The sequence below is a fragment of the Salvia miltiorrhiza genome, chromosome 8 (genome assembly GCF_028751815.1).
Source record: "Salvia miltiorrhiza cultivar Shanhuang (shh) chromosome 8, IMPLAD_Smil_shh, whole genome shotgun sequence".
In the NCBI taxonomy this organism is placed as follows: domain Eukaryota; kingdom Viridiplantae; phylum Streptophyta; class Magnoliopsida; order Lamiales; family Lamiaceae; genus Salvia; species Salvia miltiorrhiza.
The window spans coordinates 11,364,082-11,391,679 of NC_080394.1; the positions used below are offsets into that span (position 1 = coordinate 11,364,082).

Here is a 27,598-nt window from a genome sequence, read left to right on the forward strand (position 1 = left end):
GGATAAATATATGGAAATAATAGTAATTTTTGTGTAAAAGTAACTTTAATACTCTTACACAAAACATTCGATTATTACACAAGAATTTCATGCATACACGAATTTATAACGATTTGCATGTCTTTACACGATTGTATGAATCATGTAATTTAAGTAACAATGTTATTTAAACTACTGTTACATAAATAGTAGTATACAATTTTGTGTAATCTAAGTGGTGCAAACTTTTATATTTTTAACAATAGTCCAGGGTGTGCGCGTGTTGGCCTAACCATAAAAAGTTAATGCTCAAGATCTGAGGTTATATAGGTTTGAGTCATCCGTCATGTGGTCTTTATTTATTTATGTAATTTATTAAAAAAATATCAACAAAGTCTAGGTTCATTAATACTCTACCGCTCCTCTCTCATTTTTTTTTTTTAAATAAAAAAAATAGTGGCATGGGCTATAATGGGCCATTAACATTTTTTCTAACGATCGCCCATTAACTCTTTATTATAAACTTCAACCCGAGACTTTTGACGCTTTTTTTTTTTTTTTTGAAGTAAAAAGACTTGTCACGCCATTGCAATTAGTTGTGACCGAAAACACGTGGAAACAAAAAAACATGGTTCCCAAATGATGCCTATCATCATATATTTAGAGGGCCCCTCAAATCAAACCCTTTAAACCAGATTTCTATACTTCTTAACAAATAGTGGAAATATTGCATACAAAATATTTCCCAGCAAAAAACTCAATCACACCATGTACGCAAAGCTTACCCTCTGCACTCTCCTGCTTCATCTTCTTATTCTACTGGTAATCTCATCTTCATTCCAACTTAATCATCTTCTTTTTTAATCTAAATATAATTTTCCAATTATGTTCAGGGTTCATCTGATGGAGCTGTTATCGATAATCACATACAGCAAGTCCATTCTCATATGCACCACGACGCGACTGATCCTTCACTCATCATCTTCTTCTTCCCCAAGGATCTGAAACTCGGGAATACAATGAAGATCTATTTCCCCAAAAGGGAACTATCAGATTCCCTCACTCACTTAATCTCCAAAGAAGAAGCAGATTCCATTCCCTTCTCCTCGCAAAGCCTCCCTCAAATCCTCCGCCTCTTCTCCTTCTCCGACGGCTCCCCTCAGGCTACGGCCATGGCCGCCACGCTGGATGAGTGCGACAGGCAGCCAATCCAAGGAGAGAAGAAGTTTTGCGCAACATCCTTAAAATCCATGTCCGAATTCCTCGAAACTATCTTCGGCTCCGGCACTCCAGTCGAGGCCTTGTCTACTTCTCACCTCAAACGATCGGAATCCGATGATGGGGTTGTGCAGAGGTATAGAATCATGGGAATCCAACAGATTCCGTCTCCGAAGCTGGTGTCGTGCCATACGATGCCGTATGCATACACTGTATTCTACTGCCATTACCACGACAGCGACAACAGGGTTTACAGAGTGTCGTTGGCGGGAGAGAATGGAGACGCAGTTGAAGCGGTTGCTGTTTGTCACATGGATACCTCTCAATGGGGGCGTGGCCACGTGGCGTTCGGTGTGCTCGGGGTGGAGCCCGGTTCCACTCCGGTCTGCCATTTCTTCCCTGCGGATAACTTTGTTTGGGTTCCGCTCATGTCTGCGTTCCAGATGTAGAAATAATATGTATATTGCATATATATATGATCTTCAATATATCTATGTGTGTGTGTGTGTAAACCATGTATGCATTTGTGGCGTGCTTTCAGACGGCATGAATGTGTTGCTGTCTGTTTTCATCTCAATTAATATCTATGGAAACCATCATATTTGTGTTGGATATTAGCCTTGAATAGTTTTCAGCTATCCAAGCAAAGTAAACACTCCGTTAGTGAATAGTGTAGAAATCTTAAGACTTTTAAGAAATCCACCTAAGTTTCTTCGGTTGTTTACTTATTGCTTACACTTTCAAATTACATCCAATATAATTAAGCAAACACTCCATCAGTATATGTTTCATTGTCAATGATACATGCAATATGTTTAAGTATCACTCAAATACAATGATATGTTATCTTATTCTCATAATATATATACATTAGTGATAATGAAGCAAGTATACATTATATAATAATGTAACACATGATCTCATACTGGTTGCTTGATGTCTTACTCTATTCATTATTTACAACAAGTAAATTGTATATTATTGAAGCGCGATGCATAAATTTAATCTCTTGAACCTTTTGATAACAATGGAGAGACCATTATCCACAAGATAAAAGATCAAGGTTTGAGGGTGATGGTAATATAATTATATATATGATTAAGTAAATGCCTTTTTGTTTTGCCTCAGTCATCCATCTCTCTCTTCCGAGACTAGGATCATCATTAATATTCAATTACTGAACGCTTCTTCCAGCTCTAGTATTAAGACACTAAGCCAAAATATTAATCTCTAGAACATACGAGATTTGCTACATAAATAACAAACGTGTGCATATTTACCACACACATATTCCAGCACATACAAAGCAAACAATCAGTATCTGAGAAGTTAATGAAAACGGCAAATTCGCAATTAAAATGGTGGAAGGAGATTGTTGATTTTAGCCGCCGCCCTTCATACTCTTGTTTTTTTCCCGTCGCCGCTTCTATTTGAAAAATAAAATGTTTTTGTTAAAATATTAATCAATCCTAATATTAAATGCATATTCTCATACGTAGTTTCAATTTTATGTAGCAATTTATAGTTGTCAAGTGTTTTAAAAGATCAAATTAGCAGTTTTAATTACATTCACATAGTCGTTAACATACTTTATTAGTATCTTGCTGTATATATTACAAAAAAAAAAAAAAAAAAGTGATGAACAGAAAGATGGTATGGCTGCGTTCCCCACCTATCAGTACTGGTTTCATATAATTAATGGTAAGAATGAGCATACAGAGAAACCCATATAAAGTTAAGTCAATGCAATAGTATAGAATGCAGGATCTATCCATTTACACACGGCATGTATTTGATGATATAGAGAAGTAAAATTTACAAGAGAGGATCTGGTCTGGTGTAACATCTAGCGGCCATTGAGAGCTGCAAACTGTGCGAACATGGCAGTTCCCGAGTGCTCGTGGTCTTCAGCTTCACCCGCAGGTCTGCCCTCCTCAATCGTGGAGGGCGGCACGAGATCTGCTGCGGTCACCACCGCAGCTGCAGGAGCAGATTCCTCGATGCCAGTGGAGACCACAACGTGAGGCGAAGGCGGGGTTGTTGTTGTTCCAACCTCCCCCGCCACGACTCCGTGCTCCTGCAACCACGACTCCTGCATCTGGAGCGAGTACTCAAGGTTCCAGAGCACGTCGCCCATGGTGGGCCTATCGACCCCGTACTCCGATAGGCATTTCTCAGCAGCCTCGGCGAATTTGGCCATGGACTCGGGGCTGATGTGGTCCACCAGCGTGGGGTCGATGATCTTGTCGAGGAGGCCCTTCCTCTTCCACTGCATTGCCCATTCAGCCAGGTTCACCTGCTCCCTGGGCAATGCAGGGTTGATGGCGGGGCGGGCGCAGAGCGCCTCCAGCAGCACCACCCCGAAGGAGTAGACGTCCGACTTATCCGTCAGCTGCTGCTTCCGGAAGTACTCCGGGTCCAGGTACCCGAAGCTGCCCTTGACGGCCGTGCTCACGTGCGTCTGCTCCGCCCCCGGGGCGTCCTTGGAGAGCCCGAAATCGGCCATCTTGGCCACCAAGTTCTCGTCGAGCAAGATGTTTGTGGTCTTGACGTCGCGGTGGATGATGCCCTGAGCCGCCCCTGTGTGAAGATAATGCAAACCTCGAGCAGCGCCGATGCATATCTCCAGCCTCTGCTTCCATGGTAATGTGGGGAGATCCTTTCCGTAAAGATGGTCTCTGAGAGGTCCGTTGGCCATGAACTCGTAGACAAGGATCATCTCAGCGTTCTCGTCGCAGTAGCCGATCAACGACACTAGATGGCGATGCCTGAGCTTCGATAGAATCTGGATCTCCGTCTGGAACTCGTTGATCCCCTGCTCCGACTGCGGATTGCCCCGCTTCACCGCCACTTTTAGGCCGTCGTCGATGGTTCCAAGATACACGTTTCCGAAGCCGCCAACGCCGATGATGGCGGTGGATTCCCAGTTGTTGGTGGCCTCCTGCAGCTCAGCAAAAGAGAAATATCGGCCTAAGCCCATGGTGGACGAGAAAACTTGGCTTTTTCTCGACCCTAAAGAAGTCTTGCTGCCGGACAAAAAGCTCGCATCTCCTGCGTGAATGGGTAGCAGCCACGAAGAGAAGCTGTTCCTCTTCTGCCAGTCTTGAGGCCTCTTCTTCCACTTCATCGCCATCGCGCCTAATCCGATGAACGCACCGAACATCATCGCGAACCCCACGGCGGCCACCGTTCCGTTCACGCCGTTGCCGTCGAGCCTTTCACCATTGACGCCAAACTCTCCATCCAAACTGCCTACGGAATTGTTCATCTTGAACACCTCAATGCCATTGAGAAGGGCATTTCTGGTGCCCACGTTTTGGCTCATCGGCCCTACTTGGACTGTCAATGGATCCAGGCCCGTCACCATGCTCGAGTTCAACACGAAGTCCGCAAAATAGGCCGCGCTCAGGCCGCCAGCCACCGTCGTTAGATCGAGGCCCGTGATGGCTGCCCTCCCGTTGAGGTACACGTTGAAGTAGAGTTCGTTCGCGGCCTTGCTCACGATGTCGGCGAAGTGGAGGCGAATGAAATACTGGAATGTTTTGTCGACCTTCATTCTCCATGTAATGTTGAAATTAGGAACCTGCAAAAATCATGCAATCAATTCATTCCAAATGTAAATTTTCAATCGTAATTATGATTAATAAACTAATTGGAAATTGATACTCCAAGTTTTGCCCGTAATTAAATTAATGTAGCATGCAAACGATGAATATAACAATGCTAGAAAATGTGACCTGAACATTAGCGTCCGCCATCTGGGTGGCGGTGGCGTAAACCATAGGCGGCGCGATGAGCGGCGACTCGCCCTCGGGGTAGGTTATGACGTTAGGCTGGACGGAGGCGGCGGAGCCCATAAATTTGGGGTCGAGGTAGGGCTGATCGGGCTCCCAACTCCGGCCTAGGGTATCGTTCTGCGGCGTGATCAAGGGGCCGCCGGAGTTGAGCCGGTACGCCGTCTGATACGCGACGTTGGACAGCCCAGAATAATCTCCCTTGGGGAAAACGGCGGCGGCGTTATTGGCGAGCAAGATATCCGGCGCGGACGTGAACTCGATGGCGCTGATGTAGGCGAAGCTGCCGGTGTTGGGGGTGAACATAACGGAAAAGCGTTCCGTGGTAACGTTGACGAGGAACTCCCTCATGCTCCACGTGGCATTGGGGTTCTCGAAGCTCTGTATCAACACGAGGCGCTCAGTCGTCACCCTGAATTTCGCGGTTTTGAGATCCTTCCCGGCGTTGTTCTGAATGGGAGCGAAGTGGAGCCGGATCCAGTGCCATCCGGGTCGGGTCACGTGGAACGTGTACGTCGCGACATTGTCGAAGACGCTGGCGGTGTTGTAGATCGGCAAGGGCACGGTGGGGTCGGGCTGCGGTGCGGCGGCGGCGATGGGGGTGCCGCCGTAGGCTAGAAATTTGGCGGCTTCGGAATCACCGACGAAGACGCGGTTGCCGGGGGTGGTGGTGGGGGTGGGGCTGCCGCAGTCGAAGAGGTAGTTGTCGGGGGGCGTGAAGGCGTCGGATTTGGCAGGGGGCGTTGATCGGCGCGGCGAGTAGGGCATTGGGTATGGATATTAAGAGTAAGACCAGGAGGATGGGCCGCCGTTCATCCATGTCTCCAGCTGGTCCTCCTGGCGGCGATAAGAGAGGATGAGAGAGAGAGAGGGGCAGGGCAGGGGTCAGTCAATCTCTGAGACAAAAATTATAAGCATTTCTGCGGATTCGGTTTGTTTTCCTTTTTCTCTTTCTTTCTGTTACCGCTAATTCATCATAACGCCTTACTCATCCGATCTTGCCGCCTTCACGCTCCTTATCATTATTCATTATTTTATTTCAACAATTTAATTCAAAAAAATAAGAAATGAACGCCGCGACAGATCTCAAACTAACAGTAATCAATAGCATCAGATCAACAAACTGGAAAATAGAAGACGAGATGTGGGTTGTATCATCTATGGTTGATTTTTTCAAAAAGACTACACCTTATTTTCTTCAATTTCATCTGTTTTTGGGAATTTTTGGAGATTTCTGTAACGAATTTTAAATTCATTACACTTTTCTTTGTCTTTAGTCTTTACGGCCATGAAATTAAACCTTTTTTTTTTGGATGATACATTTAAGTTTAGTTCAATCGAAATCAATGCATCTAATGTTACCTGCATAACGTCCTAATATATTTGCGAGGTGTTTTACTTTTTATAATTTATATATATCTGAAAATAATTGAGGTTGTTTCATAAAAAATAAAATTGTTTCTGCCGACTAATTGTCATATCTTAGAAAACATAAAATAAAGTAGTTGAGATTTTTTTTTTTTTGAGAGAAGTAGTTGAGATTATTTAAATACCATATTTTCTTCATTCCAACGTACTTTTAGTTAAGAGAATAAAATTATAGTGTAAAATTATGTTAGGTATATTTATTATAACAAAATTAAAATTATTAAAAAATAAATTAAATTAAATCAGACATCTACCAAAGAAATACTCCATCTCCATGTTAAGTAGGGTTGTTTTTTTAGATATTGGGTATGGGTATTGGTTATATCCGAATCGAATCGAAACCCGCCGGTTATCGGGTAACCAATACCCAATATTTGACTAAATGGTACGCTTATGGGTATGGGTATTGTGAGTTTTTGGTTATCAGGTAACCGATCGGGTATACCCGATTAATCGATTTAATTAATTTTAAAATTATAAAATATAATTTTATCACATAAATATATTTAATTTGATATTTATAATATCAAAACAACTTTACGTGAAAGTAAATGTATCAATTTAAAAATTAATAATTGAATAGACTTATAAATAGTCAAATGTATAATAGAACAATCAATAATATTTTTTTTTTAGAAAATCAATAATAAATTATCGAACTCTATTAAAGTATTAACTTAGCTCAATGAAATCATTAACTTGTTCATGACATCATCACACGAAAAATAGTGAAAGTGACTTGATTAAATAAGTTTTACTACTAAATAGCTACCCTCTAATTAGCTAAATTTTTTTTAATGGTAACTCGGTTACCCATTTAACCGACCCATATAACCGTCCCGTTTAATCGATAACCGAATACCGTTTAGATTCAAGTACGGATAACATAAATGCTAAATTTTGGGTACGGGCACTCGAATTTTCATCACCCCTAAATTGTTAAGTCACGTGAGACAAATAAAATAATTTTTTCACATATTTTCCCATATCTAACTTTGATATGACAAATTTGGAATAAAAGAAAATACTTTCCAAAATATTTAGGTGGAGTGGAAAATAGTTCTTGTATCCAACAGCATCCCTTGAAAAATAAACATAAAAAGAAATTAAATAAAATTAAAGAGTTCTCTTTTTCTTGGGCAGGAAGACGAGTAAATAAAAACATTTAAAGGTGCGGAGATTAGGAATTTTTTGCTATTCGCCTCAGAGAAGAAGCAATGGCTACCACCGAGAGCGACGACGCCATCCGCCGCAAATCGGCCATCGCAGATTACCGGAAAAAGCTTCTCAACCATAAGGAACTCGAGGGCCGCGTTCGATCTGGTTTCCATTTCTTAAACCCTAATTTTTATTACTTTCATTTTTTAACGTATCTGAAAACGGCGCTTATTTAGTCCTACCATTTCGAATTATTTTTTGTTTCTCTTGAAATTTAAATTGGCAGTGTTTAGATTGATAAGTAGACGGCGAGCTAAGAAATGAGATCAGAGGCTCAGAATTTGATATGACGAGGAATTCATGGACGCCCTTTTCTGTTTTGAAGTCAATTTGGCAGTGTTTGGTTGGACTAGGTTGAGTAGTGAACTAAGAAATAAGATGACCAGCATAGGATATGATAGCGCGAGCAAAGATAAATCGATGCTCAAGATTATAGGTTTCAGAGATTATCTAAGTGTGATGGGGTTGAGCTAGATCAAGGGTTGGTTGCCCTTTTTTGCTTTATTAGGTTTCTAGGAGCATTCTCTGGGACTTTTAAACAATTATAATGCTCAGATTCACGTGCAGAGACATGAGCGGGTGCATTGCCTTCTGTATTGATTCTTATATGCTCTGAAAAGATCTTGTTGATCTGGGTTACGTTAATGGTGCTGGAACTTTCGTGTGCACATAAATATTTTTAGATTTACATGTTTGGAGTGAAGTATTTTTGTCGAAAGAAGTCCAAGAAGCTACTTGTACAGTATGGTTAGAGTATTATAATCTGTCTGGATTGTTTATATGTACATACATGCATATGTTTATGTATGTGTACATGTTTGCTTGTTCATGTGTCTCTGTTTTCAGATTTGTTCTCGACTATTTTAATGACCAAATGTAAATATATGACATGAACAGTAAGGGAGAATTTGAGAGCTATAAAGAAGGAGTATGCTAAAACAGAAGATGATCTGAAGTCCCTTCAAAGTGTTGGACAGATTATAGGTGAAGTGCTGAGACCGCTGGACAATGAACGCTGTAAGATTTTTTGCTGACCTTTATCAATGTTCTAGTCATGTTTTAGAAGCATTTGCATTTGAGATTTTTTAATTTAGACTCTTTAGTGGTTGGAGTTTTGGATAATTTGATCTGGAATTGCATGACTACAATGTTTTAAATATCGTATACTAGAGAGTTTGACTTCTGTAGATAGATTAGGTCACTTTGAAATCATAGTTTGTCAGTATATTGTTTTTTGTTTTTTGATGAAGTTTGTCAGTATATTGTTAATAGTATTAGATTCACATTTATTAAGAAGGGAGGATAACATCATTATTACTGTATCAGTGATAGTCAAAGCAAGCAGTGGCCCTAGATATGTGGTAGGTTGCCGCAGTAAGGTGGACAAGGATAAACTTACAGCAGGCACTAGGGTGGTTCTTGACATGACAACTCTCACAATTATGCGAGCTCTACCTCGTGAGGTACAAATATGTGCTAAAAAAGTTATACTTATGCAGCTACTAGAAATCATTGCTGATGGTTCTATCTGAGTTTTCTTGACTCTTTTGAATGTTGATGTATGTTGCAGGTAGATCCAGTTGTCTATAATATGCTTCATGAAGATCCAGGAAATGTTAGTTATTCTGCTGTTGGTGGTTTGTCGGATCAAATCCGAGAACTGAGAGAATCTATAGAATTACCTCTAATGAATCCTGAACTCTTCGTCAGAGTTGGTATTAAACCACCCAAGGTAACTGACTCTCTTAAGAGCACAATTGACTCTGATTTTGATGCTCTTTGGTTTATCATTTCACGATGTCCCTGTTTGCCAATTTTAGGGTGTTCTTCTCTATGGTCCTCCTGGAACTGGCAAGACATTGTTGGCCAGAGCTATTGCCAGTAACATAGATGCCAATTTCTTGAAGGCAGGAATTTACCAGACCCTCTATACTCAATTTCATATCCTGGTCAACTTCTCACATATTTGTAGTCATGCAGGTTGTATCAAGTGCAATTATTGATAAATATATAGGTGAGAGTGCAAGGTTGATCAGGGAAATGTTTGGTTATGCTCGTGATCACCAAGTATGTATTCAATGTGTATAATGATTTGCCCACACATAAGATTGATTAAACAAAGGGTTTACATTCAAGATCACTTTTTTTATTGTGAAGCCTTGCATCATATTTATGGATGAGATTGATGCCATTGGTGGGCGTCGTTTTAGTGAAGGAACAAGTGCTGATCGTGAAATTCAAAGGACTCTGATGGAGTTACTAAACCAGCTTGATGGGTTTGACCAGCTCGGAAAGGTCTAATTCTATTTTTATTCTGGAATGCATGAATTCTGCATAGAGTTGACTATTCAGTATGATATTGATGCATCATCATGTGCAGGTTAAAATGATAATGGCAACAAATAGGCCTGATGTTCTGGACCCTGCACTTCTTCGTCCTGGAAGATTAGATAGGAAAATAGAAATCCCATTGCCAAATGAGCAGTCACGAATGGAAATTCTCAAAATTCATGCTTCTGGAATAGCCAAACATGGAGAAATTGATTATGAAGCTGTCGTCAAACTTGCTGAGGTTAGCTAAAAATGCTTATTTGGCTTTCACTAAAGTGTTTTTTTGCTGAGATTCCGTCCTTTACAGGGTTTCAATGGGGCTGATCTTCGGAATATTTGTACGGAAGCTGGTATGTCAGCAATTCGTGCAGAGCGTGATTACGTCATCCATGAAGACTTCATGAAGGTAAATTATTTCATTTGACATATGACATCCAATCTAGACCTGTTAAAAGATAGTCATGCATAATTGAATTTACCTTGCACTGACATCTACATTTTGGAATATGTTCCATTGTCATCACATGTGTATATATTTTAGAAGGATATCTTCCTATCCCTATTTATCAACATTTATGTACTGTGTTTTAGCCATTACTTGTTATGAATTCTATATATAGTAAAGCAATTAAGGAAATCACACATTTTCTTGCTTGTTGACATAACTTGCTCGTGGAGGAAACATCGTTCATACTGCATTGTTGGAATTCCTCTCCATGGACTTACGTGTTTTCCAGATTCTCGCAAATAATTTGATATTTCATTTCTCAAAATATGGCAGGCTGTGAGAAAACTAAACGAAGCTAAGAAGCTAGAATCAAGCGCGCACTACAATACTGATTTCGGGAAGGACTAGAAGTCGTGTCTTCCGTTTGGACCAATGCAGATAGTGGCTGGTGCTGCTGGCTTATTCTCCTTTTGTTCTGGAAGATCTGTTGTTGAGGCTGTACCTTTCAAATCGTAATTTATTCTTCAGTGTCAAGCCTGCTTGTATCTTTGTATTGTGTTTTAACTTCGCAGCAATCAAATTTCAAATTTCGCAACCTTTTATAATCCATTTGAATATGTCGGATTGTTTATACCATGTTTACAAAACGCCCACACTTGTGTAGATTTTGTATGCATGGAGAAAAGTTATCATGGTAATGGAGCACATGGGGTGGGTGGTAAGATGGAATCTGTTGTTGATTGGGTTACATATCTGTTTAAGGGTTTGCAAACATTGCTTTTTAATGCATAGATTGCAGCAATTAATGCAAAAGAAATGTTGAATATAGTAATTGTATCCTACTTTCGAGAAACATGTCATGATGTAAACAGTTGTATAATTAGGTTTTCAAGTTGTGGAACCGAACGTGTATACCCCAAATTTGTCTCAAGATAAGATGGTTAATATATCAACTTTAAGTAGTTAGGATATTCCAAACAATTTAATTTCTCAGCTGTATTTGCCAAGTATTCTTAATACTATCTATTTAGCTTGGCTAAACTCATTTACACACTAGAAAAAGCATAGACTCTGGTTAATGTCAAATGAGAAGCCACAAACATTTACAATAGTACAAGTTGTTTTGCTCTTTCACACCATAAGTAGGCAATGTGCGAACAAATTATCTCATAACACCAAAGTAAAATATATCCTCATCGTCTGGGACCAGTTGGCAAAGAGAGTTGCCACCTCTGAGTTTCCTGAAAATCTTGCTTTCTCAGCAAACTCATCCAAAGCATTTCTCCTAGGTCCCGAAAAATAATCTGCAATCTTGTTGTAATCAAGTCGGGGAGTCCTTCATTCCTTTGTCGATCATCTCTTCCAAATACTCGTAGGCCTCGTTGGATCTTCCCTGCCGTATGAGTCCCCCAATCAAAACAGTGTAGGAGTTGTCATCAGGGCAAAATCCCCTCCTCTTCATCTCCTCCCAAACCGCACAACCCATTTCTGGATTACTTGCTACGAAATACGACTTCATCATCATGTTGTAAGTGTGAAGGGATGGCTGTATGTCGCTCCGGATCATCCTCTTATATATCTTAACTGCATCATCCGGCATCTTTTGGCTCGTCATCACCTTGATCAAGCCATTGTACGCACGCCCATCAGGGGGGCATCCTTTCTCCTTCATCTCCTTCAACAACCGGTACACCACGCCCATCTCCCTTTGGTTCCCAAAACCTATCATCAAGCAAGTGTATATGGCAGCATCCGGTTCACAACCGGACCTGTGCATATCATCCAAGTAGCTCATGGCTTCTGCAGTGTCGCCATGCTTGCAAAGATGGTCAATCAAGATTGTGTAGCTCCTAACATTAGGGAGATGGACCCCTAGATTTCATCACCTCAAACAACTTGACTGCATCACATCTCTTTTCCACCCTTCAACAACCCTCGAAGCATAATGTTGTGTGCAACAACAGTCAGGCTTGAAACCACTATCAATCATCCCGTTCCATACCCTGCCAGCTTCCATCAGATTCCTCACCTCACACCAACCATTAAGCAAAACTGTATATGTCTTTAAATCCGGAGTGAATCTATGCTCCAAGTGTTGAAACAACTGGTGTGCCTCCTTCCCTAGCCCCGCCCTCCCCAACGCATCCAACAAGCAATTGATGGCCTCTACACCAATCCTAAACTTATACTTGCTCATCAGGATCAAGAACCCCAACGGCCTTTCTCCTCTCTTTTGCAGAGGCAAAAGCTTTGATAGAGACGATGAAGGTCTCCAGCGACAGCAAGCCCTTCTCCCCCATCTCTTGGAGCATCGAAACCATGCTCTCAAACTGCCTATTCTTTCCCAGAAGATCCACCATGGCATTGTAGGTGGAGCAATCATGAGCATAGCCCGGCTGATCCGCAGCCCAATTAAAGAATCGAAAGGCGGGCTTTCGAGCATACTTGAACCTACGCAACACACACACCACCAATTCATGACTCAAATCAACGCCGCATTCATCCAACACGGCCTCCATATTCCTATCTACACCAAACGTCTCATCAATCACCCTACAAACCCTCTCCACCTCCTCCTCAAATTCAGAATCAGAACTAACCGAGCCCACAGACTTGCAAAAGGGCCTAAATTGGGGAAGAAAGGAATTGGCTAACGGCAGGCTTTGTGGAAGAGGAGGGAGTGAAGTGGAGTGTGGACAGTAGAGACGGAATTTGAGGGTGAGCACGATTGATGCGACTAGCAGTAAAAGAATGAAGCAAAAGATACAAGGGCAGAGAGCTACCTTGAGCTTGCTTTCCTTGAGCTTCTCGCCGGTGTCGTAACGGGACTTCCTCTCCGGGAGAGCGCGATGCGGCGAATAGTCCGTCATTTCGATTAGGGGGTTTGGGAATCCTTGAGTTTCTTAAATGAAAAGCCATTGGAAAGCCATTAAATAGGATCAAGACTGTGAAAGTGAAGCAATGGCGGCATGAGGAAGCTTCAGATTTCGATTTGAGAAGATCTCTCAGCTAACGTTTGGTGGCGGCAGGACTCCACTCCTTTTCCCTTCAGTCCACAATACTACTCCTACTAATTTGGGTAAAATCCCCTTTCAACCTATTTAAAATAATTATAAATTAATTACTTTATTTTAATCCTAAATGAAATACTATTCAATAAATAAATCATTTTATATATAATATATTAATATTAAGATTTATTTTACAGAAATCATTTTTAAATAAAACCAAAGAAAAAAAAACTTGGGTAACCCATAACCCAAAGTCCACACCTTAATTCCATGTGGAGATTAAAAGACTCAAATTTACTTTTTCATGTTATCTTGATTCAAGTTTAAAGATCAAAATTGAGTACTTTTATATTTGGACACTATTTCATCACAAATTCTTTATTATTTTACCTTTATTTTATCAACTTATTCACGGATCTTTTTTCATTGAGCATATCTCACCCAACACTAAATACTTATTTGACCAATACCATTGAAAAAATCGCAAATATCTCTTTAGGCCATGATTGCGAGAATAGGGTGTTGAACTTGTTTCATTGACCACCATTGCACTACGTCGTCATCATTTGAACCTGCATTAAGTAACTCACCCGCTTTGGGTCCATTAAGTATTCATCTAATTTGAATGTGTGACGTTGTCCACTCGCACCTATTCCTTTATTTGCAAAGAACTTGACATTTGACCCGCTTGAGTACTTGTGTCTACTCCAAAAGTAAGATTACTACAACTCCTAACAGTGCTTTTATGAGAAATATTTTGATCATATTTTCAGAAAAATATTTTTTAAAAAGATTTTTTAATGAACAATAAAGAATGGCTTTGACCTTCGTAATATCAGGTAATTGTAATTTTTCACTGGGAATATCCTTATGCTTCATAAAATTTCATTTGATGAAAAAAAAGTTATAATATAATTTTATGATTCCACAAACACCTTCATAGTTAAAAGAGGGGTCTAAACATTTTGCAATCAGAAAAATATTTGGAATATCTCTAAAATATTTTAGCCATTTCTTGACCATCTTATTTATGAGCTTAGTTAAATTATCTTTGAGTGAACAGTTGCAAAATTGACATGCTACCAACATACAATGATATAAAACACGTGAGCAAGCATGATAATAAACTGTTGATAACAGAAAGTAATTGTACAAAATCATAACATTTATCCCAATAAAATCATGCTATTAACTTCAGTAGTAAAAAATTCAACTAATAAATCCTTAAATTCATAAGTAAAATTTAACATATCATATGTGGAGTTCCATCTATTACATACATCTATGTTGAAGCATTTACTACGTTAAGTTTTAGCTTTGCAAAATTTTAACCATGATCCATGCAATTTTTGTTATCACACAATAACTCAACATCTCTCCTAATTGGAACAATGGATTTATCTAATTCTTTTAAACCATCTTGGACACATAAGTTGAAAATATGATAAATGCAACGAGTATCAAAATATTGACCATCTAAAGTAGGATTACAAGCAGCTATTAAAAAAGGTATACTAACGGTGTAACACATTTGTTTAAATTCAAAGTCATGTCCACCCAATAAACAATTATTACCCATAGAAAAATCTTTTTAAAAAGCACAATTTTATTTTATATCTCTTAGCTAATTTTACTATAGTCTTAGTCATAGTTGTACGAGAATTATTTTTCGCCAAAGGATTATAAGCAACTTTCATAGATTCATCAAAACACATGCTATCGTCAAATTGAAAAGCAAGAGATTCAGTTGCAACAAATTTAGCTATAACTTTTTTTTTTCAGAAGAATTTGACAAAAATCAAACTGTGTATTTTCTTTTTAGAATTACAAGGTATCTATACACCACTACAAAGGTAGAAAAACTACATCCGCACACAGGCAGAACCACTACCGACACAAAGGTGGAGAAACTATACCGCACGCAGGCGGAATTGAATCCAAGACCTCTCACAAATGAGAGTCTTTGGGTGCCTTAACCTTGCCACTTGAGCTAGGCCTTATTGGCATGTTTAAGTATAATAATATTATTGCGAGGAAATTTAGCCATAACTTCTCTAGCAATAATATCATTATACTTAAACAAAGAGATGCCCAAACATACCTGGATTTTTGTCGGGATGTCAAATTATTTTGAGTTTGTTTACCTTTGTTCTTGGAGAAAGCATGCATTTTGACAATGTGTCATTAATATGTGTCATACCCGTTTCCTGCCTTGAAAATGTTCCTTTTTGCAAAAGTTGCAAACGGCTTTCATAATGGGATCCCCGTCATTAGGATCGGCTACTTTTTGATTTTAAAGAAAACAGTGAATACATTGGATTGAGGAGCTTGATCTTTTTTCGCTACGGGCCTTTGGGAACAGACATCCGCTCTCATTCTGCCATCTTGGAACTCATCCATGTCATCCTCTTCATCATCTTCATCCATTCGGGCAGCAAGACATTTCGCTATTTCTCGATCGGCTATAATTTTGATACTCCTTGTTGTTTAATCCTACATACTCCATTTTAACCCTTTGGAATTGAGCATTTGGAGAAGGATCCTCACCAACGTAGTAATCCTGAAGATGATCTTCTCGAATAACAACACCACGATTCCTACGAAGAGGTTGTGGTCTATTTTCAATGGTGACAGTGAGATCAACGAGGTTCTTGCCCTTGTCATTACGATAAGAACCAGAAGAAGCCATTTATATAAAGAAGAGAAGTATGATAATAGAAGAATGGAAAAAATTTAACTAGCACAACAATAAGAACTTGAGAAATTTAAGTAGCACAAGAACAAGAGAACTAAATTTAGATGCTTAGAAAGAGTAGATAGAAGTAGAAAAGGTGTGAGAAATGACGTAGAATCTTGGAGTATTTATAGGGAAGATTGAGGGAAAATGGGGGGAAAATTATAGTTTAAAATTCAAATTTCGAACTTTTTTGAGATGGGGCCAGTTCTGCAGACAGTTTTTTGGGGAGGAGTGTTGGTTCCAATTCGCACAGTTGGAATCGTAGAACCGAGGGTTTGGAACTGTTCACAAGTCGAACCGCACGATTATGGTTTCCAACCGTGAACCATCGGTTCAATAAATTTGAAACTGAAATCAGACCAATCAGACACTATTACGGTTCCAATTCAAAACGGTTGACCATGATTCCGATTCCAAAATATTGACTTTCGGTCCGAATCCGATCCGATTCGACGGTTTCTGGTTCAAATGGCCACAGAGAGAGAGCTTCCACTTTGTTGTCGTTTTAAACAAAATCATATGAATGGTGCTAATTCACATGCAATCCACAAAACCTTGCTCTTCCCACTTTTTCCGGCCTTCTCTTTCAACTTCACCGTCAATCACAGCGCCGCATCCAGAGGGAGCACCACCGAGCCGGAGAAGTTGTCGGCAGGGCCGTCTCTGAGGGCGGGCCAGCATGGGCGACCGCCCAGGGCCCATCATTTTTGGGGGCCCAAAATTTTTTATATTCTCTTATATATACAATTATTATTATTGGCCTAACTTTCTTCTTGTGTATACTATTAGCATTGAATAAAAAAAAATGAGGCCCAAAAAATTTCATCCTGAATAATTTTGGGGCCCCCAAAAATTATAAGGTCTAATATCATTTTTTGTGTATACTATGCGCATTAACTCTATCATGAAACAATTAGAAGGTCTAATATCTAATACAAGTTTGACTATTGCTAAGAGTTTTGCATCTAATATGAATATGGAGCCAATATTTTTAATAAAATGTCATTTAGAATTTGAATATTTTGTAGTTGTTGTGGACATAACGATTACTTCTTTAAAATGTAGATTTAAAGAAATGAAATCATTTGATCATATATTTGGTTTTTCATTTGATTCGAAAACTTTAAAATTTTTGGATTGTGAAAAATTAAGACATTAATGTGTTAATTTTAAATTTACTTTTACTCATTATATGAGTTAGATGATTTATTTATTGAATTAAAAATATTACAAATGAAATTATCAAATAAAATAACTTTAACTATTGAAATTCTTGAATTTATGAAAATTACAGATTGTTATCCAAATGTTGCAATATTGTTAACTATGTCTGTAACAGTAGCTTCGGCTGAGAAGAGTTTATGGAAGTTAAAATTATTGAAGACATATTTAAAAACGTCGATATGGCAAAAAAGATTAAATAGTTTAGCAATTTTTTGTATTAAAAAATATATCTTAAAAAATATTGAAACAAATGTTCTTATAGATGACTTTGCAAGTAAAAAAGGCGAGAATAAGTCATTTTTTTTTATAATTATTAATATATTTTTTACCAAAATATTATAATATGACTTTAAAAAAAGTGTTTTTTGTGTTGTTATGATGGTAAATAGAGGGCCCATTTTTATCGTTTCACCCTGGGCCCATTTTTCGTCAGAAACGGCCCTGGTTGTCGGCCACCCAATCAACGGCCATGATGTCCTCGCGCTTGACATAATTAATGTGGGTGAAGGTGAGAGAGGCGGAAAGGCAGCGAACACCCGGTCGAAGATGAGGAGGGTACCTTTGCCTTCCCAAATCATAATTTGTCAGTACTCAAGTGCGTATGTGTAATTGAGGGTATCAGTGAGTTGTGTAATATGAAGAACTATTTTATTTGCAAGCTTCTTATCTATCAAACAAGGTATAACACTAATAAAAGTTGATCATAATACATCCACCTAACATTTATTAACATATGCACACACCATTTAGGGATAAAGAGAGTATTATATTATGATATAACTGATGCAACTTTATGTACTATCTGAGGAAAAAGAGATAGCATATTTGATGATTCAATTGAATTAAATGGATGGAGCTTCGAAAACATCATAAATACTAAAACTTCCGAGTTAACAATGGACAATCGAATCACTAAAAGATTCCCCATTTCCGAAATCAAAACTGTAACTCAAGATATTTTTAATTAATGAAAACTTCGTTCAATATCAAACCATTTATTTACAGTGTGTTGCTACAGCACCCTATCCTATGTCTGCATTTTTCAAGGTGAAGGAAAATGGACAGCATGTCTGCAATCTGCACTCTTATGACATGGAAGAAAAACAAATCTGTGAGAAGAGATTTCGGTATTGGGCACTAACGCATTTTCGATATCATGAAAGCAATAATACCATTAGAGCTCAGTCTTTGCTGGATTTTGCCCAGAAAAATGCCTTCCTTCGAGCAAGTTGATGATTCTCCAGCAACGACTTACCAGATTTCGAGCTAAACGACAAGTGCCGTTTCAAGAAAGGCGAGCTCTTGTTCATTATACTTGAGCTAATCTTGGAACCTTTTACCTCCGCTCCACAATCACTACCAGCAACATGCTTTCTACTACATCTCTTTCTATGTTTTAGATCCAATTCAGCTTTCAAAGCCTTCTCAGACATCTTCACGGCCTGTTTTTCCCCGTAAGTACAAACTGGGCAGGGCGGGTCGTACTTATTGATTTCAGGAGTCATATACTCCAAGCATTCGGCATGGTAGACGTGGCCACATGTTAGAATAGAAACTACAGGCCAGTTCGTTACTGGATACTATCTTTTGGCTGGTCCACCCCCACGAGGACCTCATGGTCAAAAGTTTTGCACAAACACCACAAGTTTGGAGATCACTAGGAGGAGACCCTGAACTTTTAGCAATTTTATCGACACTGAAGCCTGAGTTTTCACTATCGAATGACCACCTCTCTCTTCTGGTAGCCGTGAGCTCAGAGAACACGGGGATGGACCAACTGTCTGAAGTCCCGCCGTTGGAGCCCCTAGCTGATTCGCTACCACAATTTGGTGGTAGATGTGAAGAGGTTTCTTCGGAAACTGAGGATGGTGGTGACTTGTATTCTGGGATTTGGCTAGCAGGTGCTTTCTGCAAAAACTGGGGTCCACCAGAATAGCGATGGCATCTTGAAGGAGTCGAGTCCGGATGAAGCAACTGACTTTGTGAAGTCATGGGAGATGTTGCAGATGCGGCTAAAGGAGATAGCTTGACTGGTGATGGGTGTGAAACCGATGGAGATTGTGCAGAGTCCTTAACCTGAGCAATGAGCAGGAAATATTAAACTTCAGATGAGGAATTCCAACTATATATTTGCAAGTAACACTCTCCACATACCTCCACTAGATTCCTGGAGATAGCTTCATCTGTTTAAAAAAAAAAAAAAAAATTAAAGATTCCTCAACTAATTAAGTAAAAGAACCAGTAAAAAAAAAAAGTTAATAAATTTTCTGTATGTCCAATGAACAGTATCTAATTTGTTCAAAATGGAGATAAAGAATCAGATCTTTCAACCTAAAATCGACTAGTATGTTTGGAAACTCTCAAGTTATAATAGTTGGAGAAAAGCTGAAGAATTCACGGGTCTATTGTTATGTGCTGGTGCCTGAGAAAAGGCAAAACACCTTTCCACAGACCAGCCTGTTGAGAAATCAGCATATTCTAGATTTGATCTTTGTCGATGCTAAAAAATAGATGTCCTTAATATTTTCTTCAACAAACCATAAGTAACCCTCTTAAGAATAATTCACTTTTTACAATTGGATGGGAATTTGGCAATAAGAAGTGGCTCAAACCACTCATTATAGTACCATTAAAATACTCTCCCATAATCTGATCTGTCCCTTTTCTTTTAATTACAAGACACGATAATTGAAAAAGATCAAATCCAATTACCGCACTTCACTTTTGCAATTAGATGTCCAAAAGAATTTGTTGGGAGTGCCAGAAGTAATTTACCTGAATTTCGGAACTTTGAATTACCCGCATTTCCATCAGAAATGGGGGATTTCTGCCAACGCGAGCGACGACTAACTAGTGGACTACCTTCCTCTAAAGCAAGAGGAGTATCAACAGTATTTCTATATTTTACTTCTACTTGACCATTTCTTACATCTCCATCTTGCAACCAGTTTGCATGTGTTTCTTCTCCAGCTACCCGACCACGATTATCCCATCTAAAGCTCCATGATGGTGAATATCGAACATGTCTCTGCAGACTTCCACTACTTGGTCCATGTACTATAGTTCTGTCCTTTGCGGCAACACAACAAGCAGCTCCCATTCTTCTCACATACAGGCAAAAAGTTGGACAGATTACGTTTATAATAGCGTTCTGTGTCAATCACCTCAGAAAATAAACTTGGAGAATATTGGCAAACATTACCTGCAATCATAACATACACATCAACTACATCCAACAGCTAATTAAAAATATATGGCCCTTTGTTGGTCAGCGTGCTTTTTAACAACAATAGTGCATCACAACATTCTTTCCCAACCCTTACCAGAAATCATGGAAATCAGAGCTATATGCTTCACCTCATTACACTCCTCTACATGTATATGTAAATGAACAAACATCTACCGAATCCTTATGCTTATTATATCAAAGAAAGTAGATAATATAGACTATCTTGCTGGAGATGGAGAAATGAAATCCACTACCTATAAACATCATCATACTGACAACATTAACTAGGATTTGCACACAAGCAACACTCTGCCATGTAAATTAAGGCCAATTACTGAGCTAAATCAGAAACACCGCACAGTTTTCTATTATCAATAATCAATCCAATTCAATTTCACTTGTTATCTTCATCTTCAACAACCAAAATCAAAGCATCCACAGATCCATGATCACACACTAAAAACAATCACAGATCAACAACCAAAATATTTATGCAGATGAACTGTTGAAGATCTAACATAGACCTCACCCATTGAATCCGCCAGAGACGTAAAATCACATGGCACTAACAATAAAAACAAAATTTCATTCGTGTGAAGAGAATGAACACTTACACCAGTGAACTTCATGTGCATAGCAAATGCAAAAGACACTAACACATTTTCATGCACCAAATTTTGCGGAGAATCTATTGAAAACCCCCATGAAAAGATTTACTGAGATCCGGAATTCATTGCTCAACAACTGGGAGCGATAGCAATTCTTTTTGGCATTATATGCACCGTTTTCCAATTCAATAGCTCCGATTTTCAACCTCCATGAGACATAATTCCGCGAAAACAGCAATAAATATACTCAACAAATCCATATACTTCACATGATAGCTAAAACGAATCGAGACTCTTGATAAAAAATAATTTCAAAAAGGAAAAGAAACTTACGTGATCGAGCAGAGGCGTTTCACCAGTCGCGAACCCTAGAGAATAGTAGGTGAGGCGTGCAGGAGTGTAGAAGAGTGAGCGATTTATATGCATAAAATACGAATGGAAACATTAACAAAGTAAATTATCCATATCTATACATACATATGCTCAGAGAGAGGAGAGAGAGAGAGAGTCTTCTTTTAAGTTATTCCATTTTACAGGTCAGAAAGGGAAGAGGGAGAGATGACGGTTTGTCTAACGCCGTTACTCACCTAATTAAACTAACACGATAAGAAAACTGCTCACAATATTTTATAATTATAATTATTTTTTTAATTTTACATCTCCAAAACGAAAAGTAAATTTAAATAGATTTAATTTAACATGGAAAAATTATATTACACATATAATACTATAACATAAAGCTGTCTTGTTATGTAATGTTTGGTACTAAAATCATTAGTAATTAATCTATGTAGGATTTCAATTATTCTATAATAATTAGTAAAATTTAATTAATAAAAATATTAAAATAAAATAGATGTCAAGCCGACTATCACCACTCTTTTGATGTAATGTTGGATTAAAACATGTGCGCTTGTTGGCCAAGTGATAGAGTGGTTAATGGTTAAAGTCAAAATGTTTTGGGTTCGAGTTCAAATTTTATAGCACTCTTTTTCTTTTCTTTTTTTAAACACAATTTTAATAATCTTTAAAAAAAAATATAATTTTATAGTACCCTCTTTGTTTGTAGTATTTATATCTAAAATCAACTTGATCTAAAAGTGGTAATGTTGAATTGCTGAGGATATTTATGTATGAAGTTATATCAACTTATCAGCCAACTGAACTTTATAGCCTACTTTTCAGTCTCTTAATATTTGATAAATGAACATAGTTTAAATAAAGTGTTGATCTTCATAAATGATACTATAATAAATAAATTAATAAATAAAATTATCAACTGCCTTCCCCTTCCACATAGAACGACTGTGGTAAGAATTTAAAGAGTTTACTTTTCTTTTTCTAAATCCATACTATAAATGATGAAAGCCGAGTAAGAATTATTATTACTACCCAAAAGTCGTGTTGAGCTACATGGTTTTTAACCAAAGTCGCATGTCTGCATGTTGAAATGTTAATATCTTAGAGCATCCACAATGGGCTTACTTGATAGTGGGGGATCACATTGAGTAAGTAGTGATGCATTGGAGTTATTTGATAGCCTACTTGATTTTTTTAGTTTTTATTTTTATGCTTTTCATTTAAATTTAATTGCTCAAATTTAATAACACAATTTATTTCAAATTTAAATTGCATTAATTATAAAATCCTAAATATTACATAAAACTTTAATAAAATAAAAACAATTCCTAAAAATTAACTACGCTGGCCCTAGAGATCCGAAACGTGCCCAAAGGTGCTCCACCAAATCATTTCGGAGCTAGCATGTAGATGTCTATCTCGAAGAATTGAATCTCTTCGCACGTAGTCCTCGAAGGACACCGGTGTTTGTTGAGCACTCTCCGTCGAAGTGCTGTTAGACGCCCCATCGTCATCTCTCCAATTGAGAGTCGTTTTACCTTCGTGCTCCACAATCATGTTGTGGAGAATGATGCAACACAACATGATGTCCTTGAGGTGTTGTGCGTACCAGTTGCGCGCCGGACTACGAATGATTCCCCACTGAGCCTGAAAGACTCCGAAGGCGCGTTCGACATCCTTCAGTGCCGATTCTTGCATCTTCTTGAACCTCGCCTCCTTCGGATTGGTCGGCATTGGTGGACTCTTGACGAAGCAACACCACTCCGGATATATGCAGTCACACAAGTAGTAGCCCATCCGGTATTCGCGCTGGTTGGCATGAAAGACCACCGGTCCACCGGTGCCGCCATTCCTCCTAACACGTCGGAGAAGAGAGGCGACTGATTCAGCACATTGATGTCGTTGTTCGAACCAGCGACGCCGAAGAAGGCGTGTCAAATCCACAAATCGTGGGATGCAACGGCCTCCAATATCAAGGTGGGCTCTCCCTGATCACTGTGTGTGTAGGCGTCGTGCCACGCCTTTGGACAGTTCTTCCACGCCCAATGCATACAGCTAAGCTCCCAAACATCCCGGGAAAATCATGTCGCGCCTCGTGCATATGAAGTAGGCATTGGACGGCGCAGGTAATAGGCTCCAAAAGCCCAGATGACTGCCATTCAGAACTTCTTGAGGCATACACGCCCGGTGGAGTTGGCGACTTTGAGATACTCATCGAAAACATCCGCACTAACCCCGATGGCTAATTGACGGATAGCCAATGTGCATTTCTGCAAATGAGAGAGAGAGTCTCGACCGAGTGCATCAGTGCTCATATGGAAGAAAGTATCTTCACCTTGAACAGCATCGACGATGCGCAAGAACAGCTCCTTTTGTATTCGAAAACGACGCCGGAAAAAAGTAGGGTTGTACGACAGATTGTCGTTGAAATAGTCTTGCATAAGACGTACATGGGCCTCCTCACGATCACGATGTACGTATGATCGAGGACGTTTGCCACGCGCCGGCTCTGCCGCCGGTTGGGAGGAGTATGGAGCAAGCACTTGTTTCTGCAACTCTACCCACTCCATGAACCTTTCAGCTACATTGTTGGAATCAGGCGAAGAATCATGCTGGGGTTCCGCCATTTTTGGAAGAACAAAGATGGGATTTTTTTAACAAAAATTGAAGAAGGAAGAAGGAGTGGATTGTGATGAATGAGGGAGGGAGAAATAGTATTTATAGAGAGAAGAGAAAAAAAAAAAAGAAAAAAAGGCCAAACGGCTATTTTAGCCGTTGGATAAAAAAAAAAGTTGTTGCCATTTTTGAAAATTAAAGTTTATGATTTTTTTTTTATTTGAGCGTGTGCCGTGTACGCGCTGCTCGAGTGCTACACGAGCACTCGAGTATGGCTCGAGTAACCTCCCCCTCCCGCAACACCCCTACACGAGTGCAATGCTCTACTCGAGTAACCCATCAAGTAGAGCGTTGCGGAGGCATAGATATTAGTAGAATTTAAGAATGAAATTTCGACGTTCTCACCATTTTTTGTTATTTCGTAGTTTTTTTAATTTCTTGGTATTTACTCAGTAATTATTTACTTTGTGATACGAATTAACTTGTGTTCCATCAAAACGTTGGTGAATATTATTATTACGCCCATTATCAATATCAATGACCCTTAAAAAACAGAATTAAGTACAATTAATTGTAATTATGTTGAATATGACTCGAACTGATTTTATATTTTTAGTCACCAAAGTCAAATATTTTATAAATGTACTATGTATTTTTATTTTATTTTAGCGCAATGTATTATGTTACAGATGCGATTTTAACAATATCCACCGGCACCTTTCCCACCATCCCACCATCCCTCAGCCCACATCCCACCATCCACCGGCGCCTTTCCCGGTTGCCCCCGTGCTCAGCCTCCCACCATCCCAGCCGGGCGCCGCTTCCCGGTTGCCCCCGTGCTCAGCCTCCCACCATCCCAGCCGCAGCCCAGCAGCCGCAAGCTCGCAGCCGCCTCCCGCACGCCGGCCACACCAGCACGGCGACGGCGTGTCTCCGGCGACTTGATGATCTTGGCACTGCCGTCAGCAGCCTCCAGACAACGGCACGCCGTCGCCCGCCACACCGCAGCAGCTCTACAGCCGCACCCTTAAGATCTGCCCGATCCAGATCTGGGCTGTTTCTCTTTCAAGAAAACAGATCCCTAGGATGCGCGTCTTTCTTCTCCGGGCTGTCCACGCGGCGGCGCGAGCTGCCTTCTAGCCTCCGGCTTTCTCCTCTCTGCGTCCTTTCTTGGGGACGGGGCTATTATGGCTTCCCTCCCACCGTTCCCGCAGGTCTCAAATAACTACGTCTCTTGTCTCGTTTTGCCTGGTTCTCGGCCTTCTCCTACGGCCAGTGTCGTCTCTCCGGTGGATGCCTACTCACCATCTGATCAGAAGGAGACGGATTCTGATTCTCCGCAGTTGGCTGCACAGAAAACTCCACCGCCTTCTCAGGCGGAGACGTCGTCTCCTCTTCGGCTTGGGGGGCCGACCTCGGCTATGCCGCCACTAGAACAGTTCGTCGGGAAGGGTCAATCTAAAGCACAGCAATCCAGTCGATCTTTTGCGGATACTCTCAAACAGACGAAGGGAAGTCGGCAAGCTGATGTTCCTGCCTATGACTTCACGGTTCTACAGCCTTCTTTGGTAAACGATAAACCCTGTCTTATCATTTCGGAAGGGTTCCATCAACGACAAGTGCGATCATTCTCTCATGCCCTGCATGGCCGGATTATCCTTCGCAAGGGGGATCGTCCTCGTTTTGCTGCTGATTTGCATGTCGAGTTACAGCAGATATGGAAGCCGGATTTATCTTGGGAAATTATTCATCTGGGTAAAGGTTACTTCACCCTGAAATTCTCCTCTGCGGAAGATTTGGCGCTGGCTTTCGCTAAAAATACATGGAAATTACGCCCGGGCACCTTGCATTTGCAGACTTGGGTCCCAAATTTTGATCCATACAAGGATTCATCCACTAAAGCACAAGTTTGGATTCGTGTTTTTAATTTACCTCACGAGTATTGGCATCCGGAGGTGCTTTCTGGTATTGCTAGACACGTAGGGGCACCAATTGTTATTGATGGTTTATCTGCTCATGCTTCTGTGGGTCATTTTGCGCGTATTTTGGTTGAGATGGATGTCTCCAAGGCTGTGCCTGATTTTTTTGATGTCAAATGTGGGGATCGGGTTTTTGTTCTCGAATTCGGATATGAAGACCTCCCATATTATTGTCACTCTTGCTGTGTTGTTGGCCATGCTACTACCTCTTGCAGGAGATCTAAAGAGGGGATGAATGATACTGAGGGTCAACCAGCTGGCAAAGGTACTGACCCAGCCCCTGTTCAGCAACATCGCTCCAAATGGAAACAAGTGGATCGTAAACAGGCCTGCTCTGAGGCTTCTCTTCAGATGGTTGTTTATGAGAAGGGTGGAATCCTGACCCCCTCGAATCGTGACTCTGCTCTTGGGGATGACGAGATGGACACCTTCCCGGATTCAACAAGGGAGGAAGTCGTTGGTTCCCTAAATCTTGGATCTGAGGCTGCGCAGGTGGACCTTCACAACCCCTTTGCTGCTCTGGAGTCGTTGGATGCTGAGGTTCAGTTGGATAATGAGGTTGTCTCTGAACACTCGGTTGGTGATAACAGGGCGGACAAGTCTGTTGGTATGGAGATTGTTCCGGTGATGAATGACACTACCCGACATCCGGTGGAAACTACTATAGTGTCAGATACACAGGTTGATATTGTCACTCTGCATTGTAGTAATATAGACATGGCTTTGACTGTGACGCCAGGAAAGGCGACAATGGAGGATCCCCCCATAATTTGCGGTCGTGGGCGTCCGAAAGGGGCTTCCAAGAAGGGGAAGGTTTCTGATTCCTCTATCAAGAACCGGCTCCGGCGTATAATCAAGAATGGTATGTCCTCGGACAAATAAGCAACTGGTCGTGTCGCTGGTGCTGTTTTGCAGGGAGCCGTTCTTGACTCTTCGTCGCCAATGGAGTTCTTGAAAAAAGTGCAACATGCTCATTCTGAAGGCGCGCTTATGCAAAATTTTGTGATACACTCTTCTTCTTCTTCTGACGCTGCTCGTGCTATGTCGACCGTGGTTTCTAAAAGATGGGGAGATATGCTTGACGACGAAGATTGTTTTGATGAGGATGATCCTCTAAAAATGTTCTCTTAGTCTTGTTTGTTTTTCGGTTTCTCGTGGCTTCTCGCGGGTGCTTTCACTTGTTTTTGTTCTTTCTATTTTCCTTTTAATAAAATTTCTATTACAGCAGATGCGATTTTAACAACCTAACGAAATTGGTTGTCCGTATTTAAATCTTATACACATGCATACACTTTAAATATTTTTTATACTTTAATTCACCTTGTTGCGCCAACCACCTTTTTATTTCACTTTACCATCGAAAAATTTATAGTATTGGGCCTATAAGATGAGGGTGGGGACAATGTGCATTTATCAAA

At 40.0% G+C, this 27,598-nt stretch overlaps 4 protein-coding genes and 1 pseudogene across 4 annotated transcripts; 2 read left to right on the forward strand and 3 right to left on the reverse strand.

Annotated features, from left to right (window-relative positions):
* The first annotated feature begins 534 nt into the window (after nt 1-534).
* LOC131000966 (BURP domain-containing protein BNM2C-like) lies at nt 535-1,809 on the forward strand. The gene is made up of 2 exons (XM_057927117.1): nt 535-801; nt 873-1,809. The coding sequence occupies exons 1-2, from the start codon at nt 748-750 to the stop codon at nt 1,644-1,646; spliced, it is 828 nt and encodes a 275-aa protein (XP_057783100.1). The 5' UTR covers nt 535-747; the 3' UTR covers nt 1,647-1,809.
* Nucleotides 1,810-2,836: 1,027 nt separating this feature from the next.
* LOC131000967 (probable receptor-like protein kinase At2g21480) lies at nt 2,837-5,826 on the reverse strand. The gene is given in 3 exon segments (XM_057927118.1): nt 2,837-4,780; nt 4,935-5,741; nt 5,743-5,826. Coding segments are annotated over 3 exon segments (2,613 nt in total). The 5' UTR covers nt 5,812-5,826; the 3' UTR covers nt 2,837-3,043.
* Nucleotides 5,827-7,470: 1,644 nt separating this feature from the next.
* On the forward strand, nt 7,471-11,013 carry LOC131000973 (26S proteasome regulatory subunit S10B homolog B-like). The gene is made up of 10 exons (XM_057927124.1): nt 7,471-7,742; nt 8,535-8,654; nt 8,964-9,100; nt 9,208-9,369; nt 9,458-9,544; nt 9,618-9,704; nt 9,795-9,932; nt 10,018-10,209; nt 10,276-10,374; nt 10,750-11,013. Exons 1-10 carry the CDS (start codon nt 7,637-7,639, stop codon nt 10,822-10,824), a joined length of 1,203 nt encoding a protein of 400 aa, XP_057783107.1. The 5' UTR covers nt 7,471-7,636; the 3' UTR covers nt 10,825-11,013.
* A 448-nt stretch (nt 11,014-11,461) lies between these two features.
* On the reverse strand, nt 11,462-13,486 carry LOC131000969 (pentatricopeptide repeat-containing protein At3g62470, mitochondrial-like). Its single transcript, XM_057927122.1, is given in 7 exon segments — nt 11,462-11,751; nt 11,753-12,277; nt 12,279-12,332; nt 12,334-12,378; nt 12,380-12,616; nt 12,618-13,112; nt 13,114-13,486. Coding segments are annotated over 7 exon segments (1,746 nt in total). The 5' UTR covers nt 13,336-13,486; the 3' UTR covers nt 11,462-11,583.
* Nucleotides 13,487-18,331: 4,845 nt separating this feature from the next.
* Nucleotides 18,332-21,757, reverse strand: LOC131000972 (uncharacterized; annotated as a pseudogene).
* Between the last annotated feature and the right edge of the window lie 5,841 nt (nt 21,758-27,598).

Bases quoted from the DNA above. Each gene is read 5' to 3' on its own strand.
- LOC131000966 (XM_057927117.1), top strand. From the start codon at position 748: ATGTACGCAAAGCTTACCCTCTGCACTCTCCTGCTTCATCTTCTTATT. The intron at 802-872 runs GTAATCTCATCT...AATTATGTTCAG, and splicing joins TTCATCTTCTTATTCTACTG to GGTTCATCTGATGGAGCTGT.
- LOC131000973 (XM_057927124.1), top strand. From the start codon at position 7,637: ATGGCTACCACCGAGAGCGACGACGCCATCCGCCGCAAATCGGCCATC. The intron at 9,101-9,207 runs GTACAAATATGT...TGTATGTTGCAG, and splicing joins TGCGAGCTCTACCTCGTGAG to GTAGATCCAGTTGTCTATAA. The intron at 9,705-9,794 runs GTATGTATTCAA...TTTATTGTGAAG, and splicing joins GTTATGCTCGTGATCACCAA to CCTTGCATCATATTTATGGA.